We start from the raw sequence: 15,099 nt of genomic DNA, 5'->3' as shown, positions 1-15,099 counted from the left end.
TCTCATTTATGTCAATAAGGTCACTTTCATTAAGTTTCTTGTCTGCCTCTCTAGGGTCCCTCCATTGGCAGTAATGTCAATATTCCCAAGGTCAGTAATTTTTTTCTATTAATTCATTTACATTCTATACAAATTTCACTCCAGTGTTATTACTTTTTGTTCCTTCGTTCCACTTTTTTCTTGGCCGGCCAGTTCCCTCTTTTGATTATCCAGGTTTTAAAATGTCACATGGGTTTAGGAAACAAGGCAGCAACACAACTATGCATTTGTTGTGTGTGAACTGAACAGGGGCACAGTGACCAATCACCAGACTTTAAAAGAAGTGATGTGATTGGTCAGTGATGATAATACCTATCAGTTACTTATATGGTGATGTGTGGACTAAACTACTAGCGGCAAAGTTTGTACTTTAGGCAATGACACATGTTTAATAGGCCATGAAAACTGAAATTTGAACGTGTCATTGAGAAATGGGTGTTATTTAACTAAACTGTAAGAACTGAAATCTGGGCATATCACAGAATATAAAAATTGTGCAAAATGAGGATTGCTCCCATATTTGATCAGTGACTAAATATAAACTGGCTATTTAATAAATGCCAAAAGTATGTTATTATATGAATTAGAGATAAGTAGTATGGATTATTAATATTACTAGAGGTTTCCTGCCATTATAGAATATAGTTAGAAAGAAAAAAATCTGCTTAATTTTCTACAATACTAGGCATAATATGGGTGCTGTGGAGTGGTATAAACACCAGATCATGGAAGCACACACCCTGAGTTCTCAGGTAACAATTATGAATAGCCTGACTATTAAACAATACTTACAATAATAATAAAACCTTTTAAACTAGTTGCTTCTACTGAGAACTGTCAGAAAACTGTCACATTTTTAATTCCACTTTTTAGGGGTGTACCACATTAAACAAGCAACTCTCAAGACTATGCTTGACGTGATTGAGCAGTAAATTTCACATTTTCTGTTAAAAAAAGGAAATATGTGTTTTCTGCCAAATACTTACACCCAAGGGTTTCCTCAAAATTGTTTGGGGATTGCTGAGTACATGAGTTTGGTTTTCAACATGTTTTTTTTTTTCCCCACCAGTGGAATCCTTCAGATTTTTTAGAAAACACACACAGGCACAGAGTTAGGATGTGCAAGTGGAAGATGAGAGAGCAGCAATTTGGGAAAGGGAAAATCTTACCTATGCATTTAGAGTACCTTTTAAAAAGTTTTAGGCACATTTCTATAGCTGTTAGTTGTTTTCAAACAGCATAAAATTTCTCCTCTGTAACTAAAAGCACATATTTTCCGAATTCAAGTTCTATATATTTTCTAATAAAAATCAGATTCTATAACAACACAAAGCCTTTAAATTACCTTGGTAAAATTCCTGATTAGGAACTCAGATGAAGAAATGGCACCTCCTGGTGAGCGCTTTGATGGAAAGCTTTTCTCATTTACAAACTTGTTGAATCAATAACTTTTCTGACCATCACTTGTTTACTCTGGAAACAAACCAGCCATTGCTACATGACTGCTTATGGTAATACTGACATGACCACCTATAAAAGTCTTGATCACAAACCCACATACTGAGCAGGCTCTGATCTTTAGTATAACAACAGAGACAAATACACAACCTGGATGCATTTTCACTGTCTCTCATTTACTGTGATTTCAACAATAGTTAAACAAACAATATAACCTTTAGCAATCAAGAAAACTCATTTCACAGAATTCTTGGTTAACAAAAGGTTTTACATCATAGTGGGAAAGAATATCCCCTGTGAGGGCTCTTAAAAACCTTCCATCTCTAGTGTACTCAACCCAGAAAATTTTACCAAAGAAATTAAGAATTCCAAAGTTGTTGGGGAAAACTCTAGTCACTCTGCTTTTGTCTTACAGCAGTATTTGATTTAGATAACTATAGTGTCAATGGATTTTTCTCTCCAATTTTCTATGGATCGTCAAGGTATTTAATAACTTTGGAATACTCTTAAGAATTATTATTATCATAAACCTGGATTCATTTACCAGCAGCTCTTATGTGCAAGGCATATAATATCTTACATATTTTTCAAAATTATCCTTTTTTAGCCTCATTGTAATGTTGCCAGGTAGGTGGGATTATCGACACTTTACAAATAAGGACATGCAAATTCACAGTTTTAAACTGTTAATGTGTGACAGACAGATTCATGATCAGGGAAGTCTGGTTTCATCACCCAGGGACTTTATACTTTGTTATACATGTCTTATAACTCAAGGGGCACCATAAACATCATGGTCTATGTATAATGGTGTTTGAGGAGATCAAAAATATAACCGCAGATTATTTCTAGAATAGTAAAAAAAGAAATGAAAATATTTTAGTGTAGAGGTGTTTGGACAGAGCTTCATTGGATAGTGGAGGAAGGATGTTCTAAACACTTGTTTTCAGTTGATGAAAACATAAAGAAAAGTTTGAAGAAATTAAGCCAAAGACAATGTGGACCAGAAGCGCTGATGAAGGAGAGGTCATCAGAAGCATCCTAGCGAAGGGCTGGGTTTTGGGATTTGACTCAAAGTATAATAGGATGCAAGTGGGAGGTTTTCCAAAAGGGATTGCAGTAATAAAAAATGATCTTTTACACAGATGAGACAAATTCTTTCAAAACCTAAATTTGACTGTGCCACCCATAGCCAAAATCTTAAAAGACTTCTCAGTAGCTCCAAGATAATGTCTTAACAATTTTTAAATGACATTCAAAGTACCAACATTTTCTCTAACATTCCCTGTTGTTACTTCATCTATGCTTCATACATCCTGAACTCCTCACAGATTCCAGGACACACCATTCTGTTTTATGCATCTACATATGGGCACATGCTATTTCTTGCTTCTCTGTCTAAAAAAAAAAAAAAAAAGTGAATTTCACCTAAACTTTCAAGAGCCTCTTAAAGCATTTTCTCCCCTGAAAAAATCCATCATGATAATAGTTGTTAAACAGTGAATGTCCATATTTTACATCTTATCCCCCACAAAGATTGTCTCAATGTTCAAGACCTAAGAATATTGCAAAAATACTAGGGACACTTCCATTAAAGTTATGAGCAAATCAAAGATGTTAGCTCTATTAGCCAGGGTCACAGAAGGAATCAGATGGCACACCCAAATTAAGATTATTTGAAAAAGATTCAATGGAGAAACTATGGACCAAAAAATGGGCAGGATATAAAGAGACCAGAAAGAGTAGTAAACTAACTGCACTGAAACAAATAACAAGGGAGGAAAAAGCTCCGAGAACCAGGAATGAGACTGTCACCTGCTGAGGGTTGATGAGGGCAATGTTGGCTTTTTGGTTGCAGGATTCTTCCAGCAAAATGATGGCACCATAGGAAGGAAACTAAAGAAATAAATATCTGACCTGGGTCTACTCCCTCTTCCCCATATCTTGCCAGGACTTATCATCTATAGAGCATAGAGACCACTGACTTGTCCATCTAGGGGCAGAGGACAGAGTGGAGAAGGGTAAAAAATGAATCTGGAGAGCCAAATGAAGGATAACAAGCATATCCACTTTTAACACTGTCACGGCATGTAGTATTAGAAATATAAGCCAATAAAATTAGCCAAGGCAAATAGTAAAAGGTATAAAAACTGGAAAGGAGAAGTGCAATTCATTGAAAATAATATATGTGTATACTTACAAAACTCAAAATGAGTCATGAAAATATTTCATTAAAAAATCAGTTGACTGAATTAAAAAATATACAAAAATAACTAGCCTTCCTGCTATCCAATATAATGGAAAAGGGGTCTGATTTAAAATAGAATGAGATGTAATAACTAGGAATAAGCTTTTTAACTGTTCAATATTCACATGAAGAAAAATGTAAAGCATAATTGGAATACACAAAAGGAGAGAAATAATGGCAAGATATATTCTATTCTTCATATCATAAGGATGTCACCAGTTTAGGGATGATGTCAAACTATTTTATTTTCCCAAAAAGTATTATCAGTCCCTCTTGAGCCCTACTTTCTACTGCATAGGCACCTCCCTTACTGATATCAACATCCGGGTACACACCATGTTAGTTACTTGCACTGTTAGAAGGTTATTCAGGTTTTTAAGACCTTGTTCTGCTCACATTAAAGTTTTAATTAGTTATTGGATTAAAAGCTCTCTTTCTCTCTCTGCAAACGGGAAAACAGTGACTCTAGCAGTAGAAGGAGGAGAGGAGGAGGAGGAAGCCGTGGCTTCTCTGATGTGCCCTGTTCTTCTTTCTCCTGGAGGCAATTTCCATGATATTGAGAAAGAGAGAAAGAGAGAAAAGAGACAGATCAATCTTTATTTAAACCAACACAATATTTTAAGGCAATTATCCTCCAACTAAAAATAAGTAAATATAAAAAAAACTGCAATGGTGACCATTAGTAGTCATTATCTATCTAAGGGTCACTGTCTACTCAGTTAGTAGTAGAACTTTTCCAGATGCTTCTCTTAGGGGACGTACAAGCTTGGTAGAACTGGCTGGTGTGAAATGTATTTTCAAATAGTTCCCCAGGGCATTGATGAACTCTTCCAAGACTCAAGACCTGGCCACTATTTCCTGCTGCACCCCACCTGGGTGTATGGGCACACACATTCCTTTGAGATGCTTGCCTCTTCACCATGTCGGTGACAATCCCTGATAAAACCAGAGCCTATGGTCACATTTTCCCTCCCTTGTCCCCGAACGCTGGCACTTCAAGCCCATCCAGGAGCCACCTCCCATATTTCTCAGCAACTGTGACCTTAAGCAGAGAGGGAGGTCCCGGCACACACGGTGGCTTGCTGTCCCCCACTTGGCCATGCTCAGGTTATACTGTCTGCTAAGTAGGCAGCCAATTAAAAAATGAAATGCTCATCTAGCTGGCACTTTCAGCAAGTACTTTAGGAGTACTTCTCTTGGAATTTTCTTCACTTCCGGAAAAGTAAACACTTCTCACAGATCAATGAGCAGCTCCTTGGCTAATGCCCAAAGTGATCACTTCCTGTCTTTCAGTCCTTTTAGTAACAAATGGTTGGGGCAGGGTGGGGGTGAGAGCGGTGCTTGTGGTGAACCAGGTTTTCTCAGCAGATCCTGTTAGGAAGTTCTGGCTGAAATGCAGTGATTTTTTTCTCAAGTTAGAAACTGGAAGTCTCTTAGAATCTCTTCTTTTCAGCTTAGTCATTAGCCATTTATTTCATGAAAATAAGATTCTTATTAATCTCATATATATTGCAAATGGTTAAAATCTCTATGGGGCAAAATGAGGTTCCACCTACATTTGACAAATACCATTTCTAGAAATTATACTATAGATACACTTGTAAATATGAAAAGTAATTATTCATTATAGATCATAAGAGCAAGAGACTAGAAACAACCAAAGTGTCTTTAGATAAATAATGGTATGTCCATATAATGGAATAAGGGCTAAATATTATTTTAAATATTTTAATTTTTCCATTATTTGTAAGCAGATTAATGATTTGTTTTTTAAGCAAGTATTCAGGAAATCTTGACTTTGCAGTTAATGCTGTGATATTCCAGACCATATTAAAGAGTGGGACATAGCTTTGTATATGTGGAAATGGAATGATCTTAATACATTTTTAGGTAAAAAGACAAAGGTAAGGTAAAGGATAATTAGAGTATGTGTTTCTATTTGAGGAAAAAAATGTATATGTTTATAGATGATACGTTAATAGGTGTGTGTATGTGTGTGTATAAGGTTGATGCAGTTATCCCTATTTTACAAATAAGAAAACCAAAACTTGAGAACATCGCAAATTCCCATCACGGAACCGGGTGTGGCATCACAGGCACTTTCCAATACAACATTCTTAACCCTTGACTAACCTTTATCAGGGTGGAGTTGCTTATTCCTTTGTACATCATCCAATTATAAATGCCCCTGTTTAGAGTACATCACACGATATGCAGCAGTGTGTGTGTATTGCTCTCCCCGGTCCTGAGTGTGGGCCTCATGAGGGCAGGTGCTCTGCAGAGCCGTCTCTGTATCCCTGATGCTCTGGTGTGGCACACTCAAGAAGAGCACTTCAGAAAGGAATGAAGGGCAGTGACACGTCTTCATATGTAAGTGACGAGGAGAGCTCTATTAAGTGCCTAGAGTAAGGCAACTTCAAGTTTTTTTTTTTTTTCTTTTTAACAATAGTAATACTAATAGGATGCCTTCTGGTATATGAGGACTGTGTGAAAGTTTAGCTAAATGGGCTAAATATGATTACCAAGACTCAAACCTGCATAGCAAATTTAACTTAGTGAACATGTATCAGTACCAGTTATGTGCTGTTAACAAAAAGAACCATTTGTTTTCACGATCATACTTTAAAGTCCCCGATGCACAGAATGTCAGTGTTCCTTATTAAATGGTCTGAAAGGTCAGGCCAGTAAACTTTTGCTGATTTGCAGGTCGCCCCTCCAAAGATTCAGTGGGCCAGATATCTGTTCATGTGGACATCACCACCACTCCAGGAACCGGAGAGCATAAAGTCACTGTAAAAGGTATATTTTGGTTTCAGGTAGATCAAACAGCCTATAAGAATTTAACCTCTCAAAAAATAATTATATCCAAAATGTTTTTTTCTGGAAACCCTGTTTTTTAAAATCGATATTAAATTATTTTAGGGCATGCTTAGAATACCTTTATGAATCTGAAACTTTTTATTTTAAACAAAGAAATTAATAGCATAGATATTTAACCTATATTACTTGAAAAGTCTAAATGGTTTAAATACATTGATGATTACATTTTAGAACTGTATGACTATGTTCTCTATGGTTGAGGCTGTGGTTGCCTCCAACTTACCAATGACATTTTAGATGTTAACTCAGTACATTCTTACTATCCACATAATCTACCTACTTTTTCTATGTGATTTCCAACAACTGATTTGATTTTTTTTAATGGGTGGTCGAATCAATTGGCTTTATATTATAAAAATGAAATCTGAATTCAGGGGTCATTTTGAAGATGTAATTTAATGATTAATACTTTGCTCAATAGAACCATGTTCTATTTTTATATTATCATGGACAGTCACTTTAAATAGTATCTATTTTAATCAAAACCATGGCCTTCTAATATATTTCAAGTTTCACTACCTAAAATTTCACTACCTAAACTAACACTGTTATGGTATATAATAGATTATATATGGTATTAATAAGCATACAGATAAGTGGGCATGACTATATATGCTAGTGTTGTTAAACATTTTTCAAAAAATATTTTGCTGATGTATACCAAATGCCAGAAGTTTTATGAACCTCCTGAATTAGCAAATTTAATTATAAGACACCTCCTTAAGGATACCATCACCATCATCAAAGAATGAACAAAGACGTATGTATAAGAATATTCACTTAAGTATTATTTATGGTGCCTGAAATTAGGAAACTGCCATAATATGCAACAAGTGATTTGTTGAATGTTGAATGAAATCTACACATAATTAAATATTTTCTGTTGGAAAATATATAATGAATTACAGTGCTATCCATGATGGACTTAAAAAAATGAAACTATTTTTAAGACTGCAATACATTATGATCCTATTCTATATATAAAGATTGAAAGCATCACACCAAAATATTACATCATTTCTTCTGAGTGATAAAATTATAGATTTTTCTTTTAATCTATTTTCTGTATGTTTTCTAAATATTTCATGAGCATATCATAATTTTAATATGAAAAGCATAATGTTTTCACCTAAACAAGAGTCATAACTTTTCAGTAATAACAATTGTCATTTTAATTACAGCTTTTTGCCATCCCAACACCACATGGCTTAGAGCTGAAAGCCCTATCAAGCATGCAGTCCAGAGAGAAAATTATTTTTCCTAGTCCTCATCAGTGGGGTTAGGGTGTTATTAAATGCAAATCACAGCTTCATACATCATTTTTAGAAATAAATATCCACTTTAAAGATCAAAGGAAAAGCCTAGGATTCCACACATGGGTTTGCTAACACTTTATATTCCTTTCCTTTTCCTTCTGTTTTTTAGTGATTGCTATTAATGACTTAAACTGGCAGACCATGGCAATGTTCCGCCCCTTTGTGGAAGTCTGTATGCTGGGACCCAACCTCGGAGACAAGAAGAGAAAACAAGGCACAAAAACAAAAAGCAACACATGGTCACCAAAGTATAATGAAACATTTCAGTTGTAAGTTACAACCCAGCTCCATTTTTCAACCAGGCAGTAGGCATCGTATAGCTACACTTCTGAGGGACTCGCAGAGTAGGAATGGCCCTGGGCTTTGCTAAGGAGAGTAAAACCTATAGGTTTAAGGATTCCTGTTCATCACTGATCCAAGGCAAATGAAGAAAACTGTAATAGGAGGGCTTTGCTCTCATGGAAGTCACACTCTAGATATTAAGAAAATTTGATAAACAAAATCATAAACAAATAAAAAGCTGTCATAGGATAGTTAATACCAAGCATGGTATTAAAACAGTGTGATTGGCTGCTAAGGTGAGGTGTTCAGGGAAGCCTCTCTGACTGTTAAATAGGAACCTGAGAAAATAATGGGGCTAGTTGTAGCCAGGTTATTACACCACTGCAGCTAAAGGAGAAGAGCTGTTACTAAAATTGGGACTGTGAAAACTTCATATGTAGTCACTCACTTACTAGGAAAGTGACCTTCTGTGGAGACAAACAGCTTACTTGAGGAGCCTCACAGGCAAGAAGCCAAAGAAATAAAGTCTGCCCTCACTCGCAGCATTATCTCTGACTCCAGTGATGCTCTCTTTTGGCTAAACCCCACTGGAAGCCAGAGCACAGAGAAACTCAGTGGGTGCAGTCCTTTCAGGTCAGCATCCTCCTGCAAAGTACAAGGAGAAGAATGCAGAGTTGATCCAGGTGGAGCAAATGGAAGTTATCTGGCACTGAATGAAATCAAGGATGACTCCTAGTTTTTGGCATAAGCAGTTGGGTAGATATTCACTTGCTGAGATGGGAGAGTAGGGACAGGCCATGAGGAAAGCAAAGATTTTCTTTTAAATCTATTAATTTGGAGATGGGTATTGTACATCCAAGAGGACATATCAAATGTATGGTTAGATATAAATTGAGAATTATCTGTATATAGATGTAATTAATTCTACAAATCTAGATGAGCTGACCTAGGGACAGATAAGAAGCCGAGGGGAAGGGAACATAAGTCAAAGCCCTAGGGACTTACACACACACACACACACACACACACACACACACACACACACGCACACACGCACACACGCATAGGACAGATAAGAAGCCGAGGGGAAGGGAACATAAGTCAAAGCCCTAGGGACTTTCACACACACACACACACACACACACACACACCCCACATGCATGCATGCACACTTACCAAGCTTCCCTTACTGCTTTTGTTCTTTGTTATTTCGCATTCTTGGTTTCCCAGAGACCTTTCAGCACTGTTTTCTGAATAATTAACTCTTAGCACTCATTAAAACTTAACTATCCTACTACATCTATTAAAAGGGTTCTAATAATGCCTGCTAACAAACCAGCTCACAAGAGTCCACCTATCTACTCCTCCAAATTACACAAAAACTTTGATCCACTTAAAAAGTCTTCCAAAAGGTTCTAGAAATACCTGAATAATGCAAAATTCAGATATAATGCAATGAGCTACCAAGACCACAATTCTGGGGAAAAGGCAGCATTTTGACTCATTTTAATTCACAAGAAGTCCCAGAGCCTGTCATATTTTGCCCTTCTATTCTTCACCCCCCAGGATTCCATTTTCCTGAGTGTCATTTCAGGCTGTCTCTAAAATAAGTACACAGGTTAGTTGTCCATGTCTCCTGGAAGCGAAAGTCTGACTTGGCAAAATATTTGATCAGAAAAAAGTCACTTAGAAAAGGAAGGAATCTGGAAGCATGTACCACTGAGGAATAGAAGTATGTTCATTAGAAAGTCAGGACTATCTGAGGAGGAATTAAAATAAGGGACGGGGGGATTGTCCTCGGCATTTCACCACTCAGCCTTCTTCATTAGGTTCAGTTCTGCGTTGACAGGCTGTCTTGGGTCGTTATTAGAAGAGGCCGGCCTCAGCCCCAATCTTGACAGGTCTAACAGTTGCCATATGTAAAAACTGGCATTGAAGCGCCAGGCACTGCTGGAACTGATTTACTCTGGAGATTTGTATCCAATTTAGCATGTTATGAACAGTGCTTGATAGTCTGAGCAGTGTATTTCCCTGAGAAAAGGCTCCTACATATAATAGCTTATCCAGGAGTCTGAGGTAGAGAAAGGAATTGGTAATAATGGATGTTGAAACAATGGCACAGAAACTCTTCCAAAAGGTACCCCTCCCCCCAGTCTAGCTTCCATGACCCTTAGTAACCCCTCCTACCCCTATATCACTGGGGAGACCTTGCCTGCAATGATTAATGACAACATAATATTTTAATTCCAGTTTCTAGTAATATCCTTAACATCAGGGAGCAGTCAAGCATTTTTAGATTGATTTCCCATTTCTATCTAGGAAAAGAAGGAGTTTTTAAGTTAGATTGCTGAGTAATAGCAATGTAAATACATTCTAAGGAAAATGTAAAGAATGTTTGCAGAGTTAAAATGCAATGATACTTTATTTGCCAATACAACATTCTAAACAATGTATAAAATTTTCCACAGTCTATTAGAACCATATCGATCCCTATTTGAAAATGCTCAAAATCCCTGTTTTTAATCCACACAGCACTCTGAGTAAAGAAAACCGCCCAGGAGCCTATGAACTCCACCTTTCGGTTAAAGATTACTGCTTTGCCAGAGAAGATCGAATTATTGGAATGACAGTAATTCAGCTCCAGAATATAGCCGAAAAGGGGAGCCACGGGGCATGGTATCCCCTTTTGAAAAATGTCTCTATGGATGAAACCGGTTTGACTATCCTTAGAATCCTCTCTCAGAGGACCAGTGACGATGTGGCTAAAGAATTTGTAAGACTTAAATCTGAAACAAGATATGCTGAAGAGAGTGCTTGAAACAATACCACACCCCAAAATAGCATCTCTGAGAATTCACAAACTGTTTGACTACTGCATGCATGTGCAAATACAGGGGAATGTTTATTTCACTACATTTCAGTGTTTGCCAGTGCTCAAGTACAATGTCTACAAGGTATGTGGGGAAACTGCAGAACTTTTATACTAATTCTGGTCTTTGAGAAATAAATGTTCCATGAAGTGCCAAAATCATGATGTTCAGTGAAATATCCAGAGTATCTTTTAAAATGTTTATTTCATTACCAATTTCTCATCCATTAAACATACTAAAACACAGTCTTTTGAGTTTGTCCATTAGTTATCCTTGTTATGTTGGTTTATATATCTGGTAGATATGAAAGCATTTGTTACTCAAATTCTGTTTTATTTAGACTTACCTCATAATAGATGTCTTACAAATACCCTTTTCTACCATGACTAGACATGCAGTTACTTCTAGAAAGCATTTGTAATTTTATAGTTGCAGATATATTGTGATGATTTTTGCATACAAAATAAAATAGAAAAGGTGGGAAATATTTTATGCTGACCAGTTTCCAGCCTTTCTGAAATATCACTGTGAAGAAATGCTCTTAAAGCAAACTTATGCAAAGCAATGCTAAATAGTTTGTTAACATGTTTGATATATCAACAAAACTTTGTTCCTTAAAACTGCCAAGGTCACATCACATTTGTTTAAAAAAAAAAAAAAGGTAAGTTGAAGCATTTGCCATCTAGCATTGTCTTGGCTTTACCAAATTTCATTCTTTAGAAAATCATAGGATTACTGGTTTAGAAGTACGATGGAAGGGTTTTTTCTTAAAATTACCTATGATAATTAACTATACTGTTAGTGTTTTCCTTCTGACAGTTATGACTAACTCCTTCTTTACTGAGTGCTATAATCAGTTAAATGTTTCCTTTTTAGAAATATTCAACAATTTGTACTAAATGCAGCATTATTATATATTGCACTGGAGAAAAAAAGTCATGTCTTCAGCTATTTAGTGAAAAATGCAAAATGAAGTCTGAACAAATTGCTTACAGTTTTGTAATTTATGTTATTTATAAGCCCAAGATGCATACAATGCAATAGGAAAACAACTTATTACAGCTCAGTAGACAAAAATATAACTAGGTTGGATTTTGAATATGAAATTGTTTATAAATATTTGCACTTTCTCTATTTTTATGGTTTGACTTTTTAGAGTCTGCACCTAAATAGTTGGCTGTAGAACAGTACTTTGTAATTGTAACTTATGGTCATAACTGTTAGTGGGCAACATATACCTGCAGAATAAAGACCCTGTTAACAGTGACTGCTTTGTGAACAAGCTGGTCCAATATGTTAAGAACAAGTGATAAGTATCATGATTCCCAGAACCATGCTGTTACTGGGTATGAAACCACAGACAGCAAGATCCACTAATTTATGTTAAATTGATAGGCAAGTGCTTTGTTAATAATGTCTTCAAATGCATAGTACAATGCAATCCTCTGGCATATGCATTAATAAATGAATATATATTAAGCACATGTAATACTTCATTGTATCTTCTGCCTTTTTATTTCATATATGCAACATCATTTCATTATTTAGGAATAAGAAATCCAGATTCTTTTTACTGGATAGAACACTCTTCACAATGTTTAGTTCTAGTATCTCATGAGAATTTGAGGGGAAAAAAATTCCAATTCTGTTCCTGGAAAAAGTTGCACTTAACAAAATAATGAGCCTGAAAATAGGGAAAAACTGTTGTATCTACCTGTCTGCATGTCTCTGAATACTGTTAAGCTATGAAAAAAATTCAACATTCAAGATATAGACAAGCAACACCATTAAATAAAACTGTACATAACAAAAGGTATCATTATTTTATTGAAGAATTCATTCAAGATTTAAAACAATTTTACAGAACATTGACTTGAGAAGCACATTAATGTCATAAAGCACAACATCATTGAATAAATAGCAGTTTGGGTGTGCGTTGATCACACAAAAAATTATGACCTAAGTATATTTCCAGTTTTTGTTTAATTGGATCTATTCATTCTGTCTTTGTGTATGTGTACAATATGTATCAAACACTAATGGTGATGGTGTGAATTGTGTCTATATATTAATATCATAAAGTACCAGTACTAATTTTGAGATGGTTAGAAATTCTACAGTCTTTGTTGTTTCTCCCAAGATATAAGTATTTGTTGTCTCTGGCACAAAGCCTGTAGTGTTTACATAACCAAATTAGTCACTCTGAAGTTTACAGCAACCTCTACCAACTATAGGCTTCATTAAAGTGTGAAGCAATTTATTTATTTTAGATAAAATGCACAAAGTTTGACTTTTCATCTACGGATGAAACTTACGGTAGATGTTCTCAAAGAAACACATGAAAATCAAATTTTGCTAAAAGGAAGTGTTTAAAACCACAGTGAAACATTTATTATTTAAAGGGGTTTTCATGAATTATTCGGAGAAGGCACTCCAGTACTCTTGCCTGGAAAATCCCATGGACGGAGGAGCCTGGTAGGCTGCAGTCCATGGGGTCGCTAAGAGTTGGACACAACTGAGCAACTTCACTTTCACTTCACTTTCATGCACTGGAGAAGGAAATGGCAACCCACTCCAGTGTTCTTGTCTGGAGAATCCCAGGGGCAGGGGAGCCTGGTGGGCTGCCGTCTATGGGGTCGCACAGAGTCAGACACTACTGAAGTGACTTAGCAGCAGCAGCAGCATGAATTATTATTTAAGGTAAGCAATCAGATGTCCTTATAACAGCCTGCTCTAATTCATATATTTCTAGGATAATTTATATATTGAATTTCGCTTAAAGGAGGTACATTTATGAAAGACAATCCTAGCTTAACATTTTGTATTTGATCTTTTAAAAAAATATTTGAAATGAAATTTATTTAATTTCTCTTATATAAAGATATGGCTACACTAAGCACTTTTTTTTTTTTGGTTTTATTTTATTTATTTTTTTTATTAGTTGGAGGCTAATTACTTCACAACATTTCAGTGGGTTTTGTCATACATTGATATGAATCAGCCATAGATTTACGACTAATATAGTAGCTTCAATCTCATACTCAATGAAAGGTAATCATAATTATGCAGGACTCAGAGAATAACCCTGGTTAGAAGTCTGATTCCCCTGTTACCATTTGGCAGAATATGGGCATGCAGAGGGAAGCGACTGCCTTTCCTGACATTTGCTGTGTTTAAAAGCACTCTAGTCCCTTGTTTGAAACAGCTGGTTCCTTGCTCACTCAGTCCCAGCCCTCCACAAATGAGTAATCTCTCTTGTTCAGGCATCTGGTATTTGTTTTTCAAAGTAAAATACTAGGGTATATGACTTGATGGAGACTAAGCTCCAATTTGTGAATATCATACGATACTTATTTTAAAATATATATTTTTCACATAGCAATTTTGAAGTCAGGATTCATTTTATAGTCATTGTCATGCTATAGATTAATGAGTGTTTTTCCCCCTTTTTAAATAGTAAATAATGGTTCGTCTTGCAATGAAAAACTTCTTATAGGCAAATGTAGAAATAATAGTAGTTATTTTCTTTTTAACAAATCATATATATTTTAATCTGCATACACTAAAATTACTATGTCAAGAAGCAACAATTAGAACTGGACATGGAACAAAGAACTGGTTCCAGTTTGGGAAAGCAGTACATCAAGGCTGTATATTGTCACCCTGCTTATTAAACTTATATGCAGAGTACATCATGCAAAATGCCAGGCTGGATTAAGCACAAGCTGGAATCAAGATTTCTGGGAGAAGTATGAATAACCTCAGATATGCAGATGACACCACCCTTATGGGTGAAAGCGAAGAGGAACTAAAGAGCCTATTGATGACAGTAAAAGAGAAGAGTGAAAAAGTTGGCTTAAAACTGAACGTTCAGAAAACTGAGATCATGGCATCAGTCCCATCACTTCATGGCAAATAGATGGGGAAATGATGGAAACAATGACAGACTTTACTTTCTTGGGCTCCAAAATCACTGCAGATGGTGACTGCAGCCATGAAATTAATA

At 35.9% G+C, this 15,099-nt stretch overlaps 1 protein-coding gene across 5 annotated transcripts in view; it reads left to right on the top strand.

Moving 5' to 3' along the window:
• The window catches only part of UNC13C (unc-13 homolog C), a 646,481-nt gene extending 633,899 nt beyond the window's left edge, over positions 1–12,582 (top strand). For all 5 annotated transcript variants that reach the window (XM_043471933.1, XM_043471936.1, XM_043471934.1 and 2 more), the window contains 3 exons: positions 6,452–6,544; positions 8,051–8,210; positions 10,756–12,582. In XM_043471933.1, coding sequence (XP_043327868.1) covers positions 6,452–6,544; positions 8,051–8,210; positions 10,756–11,041 — 539 coding nt within the window. In that variant the 3' untranslated portion in view covers positions 11,042–12,582. The remainder of the gene's footprint in view (positions 1–6,451; positions 6,545–8,050; positions 8,211–10,755) is intronic.
• The last annotated feature ends 2,517 nt before the right edge of the window (positions 12,583–15,099 follow it).

This window comes from Cervus canadensis, chromosome 6, assembly GCF_019320065.1.
Source record: "Cervus canadensis isolate Bull #8, Minnesota chromosome 6, ASM1932006v1, whole genome shotgun sequence".
Taxonomy (NCBI): Eukaryota; Metazoa; Chordata; class Mammalia; order Artiodactyla; family Cervidae; genus Cervus; species Cervus canadensis.
The sequence above is the reverse complement of the archived record's forward strand: the minus strand, read 5'-3'. Positions and strand labels throughout refer to the sequence as shown.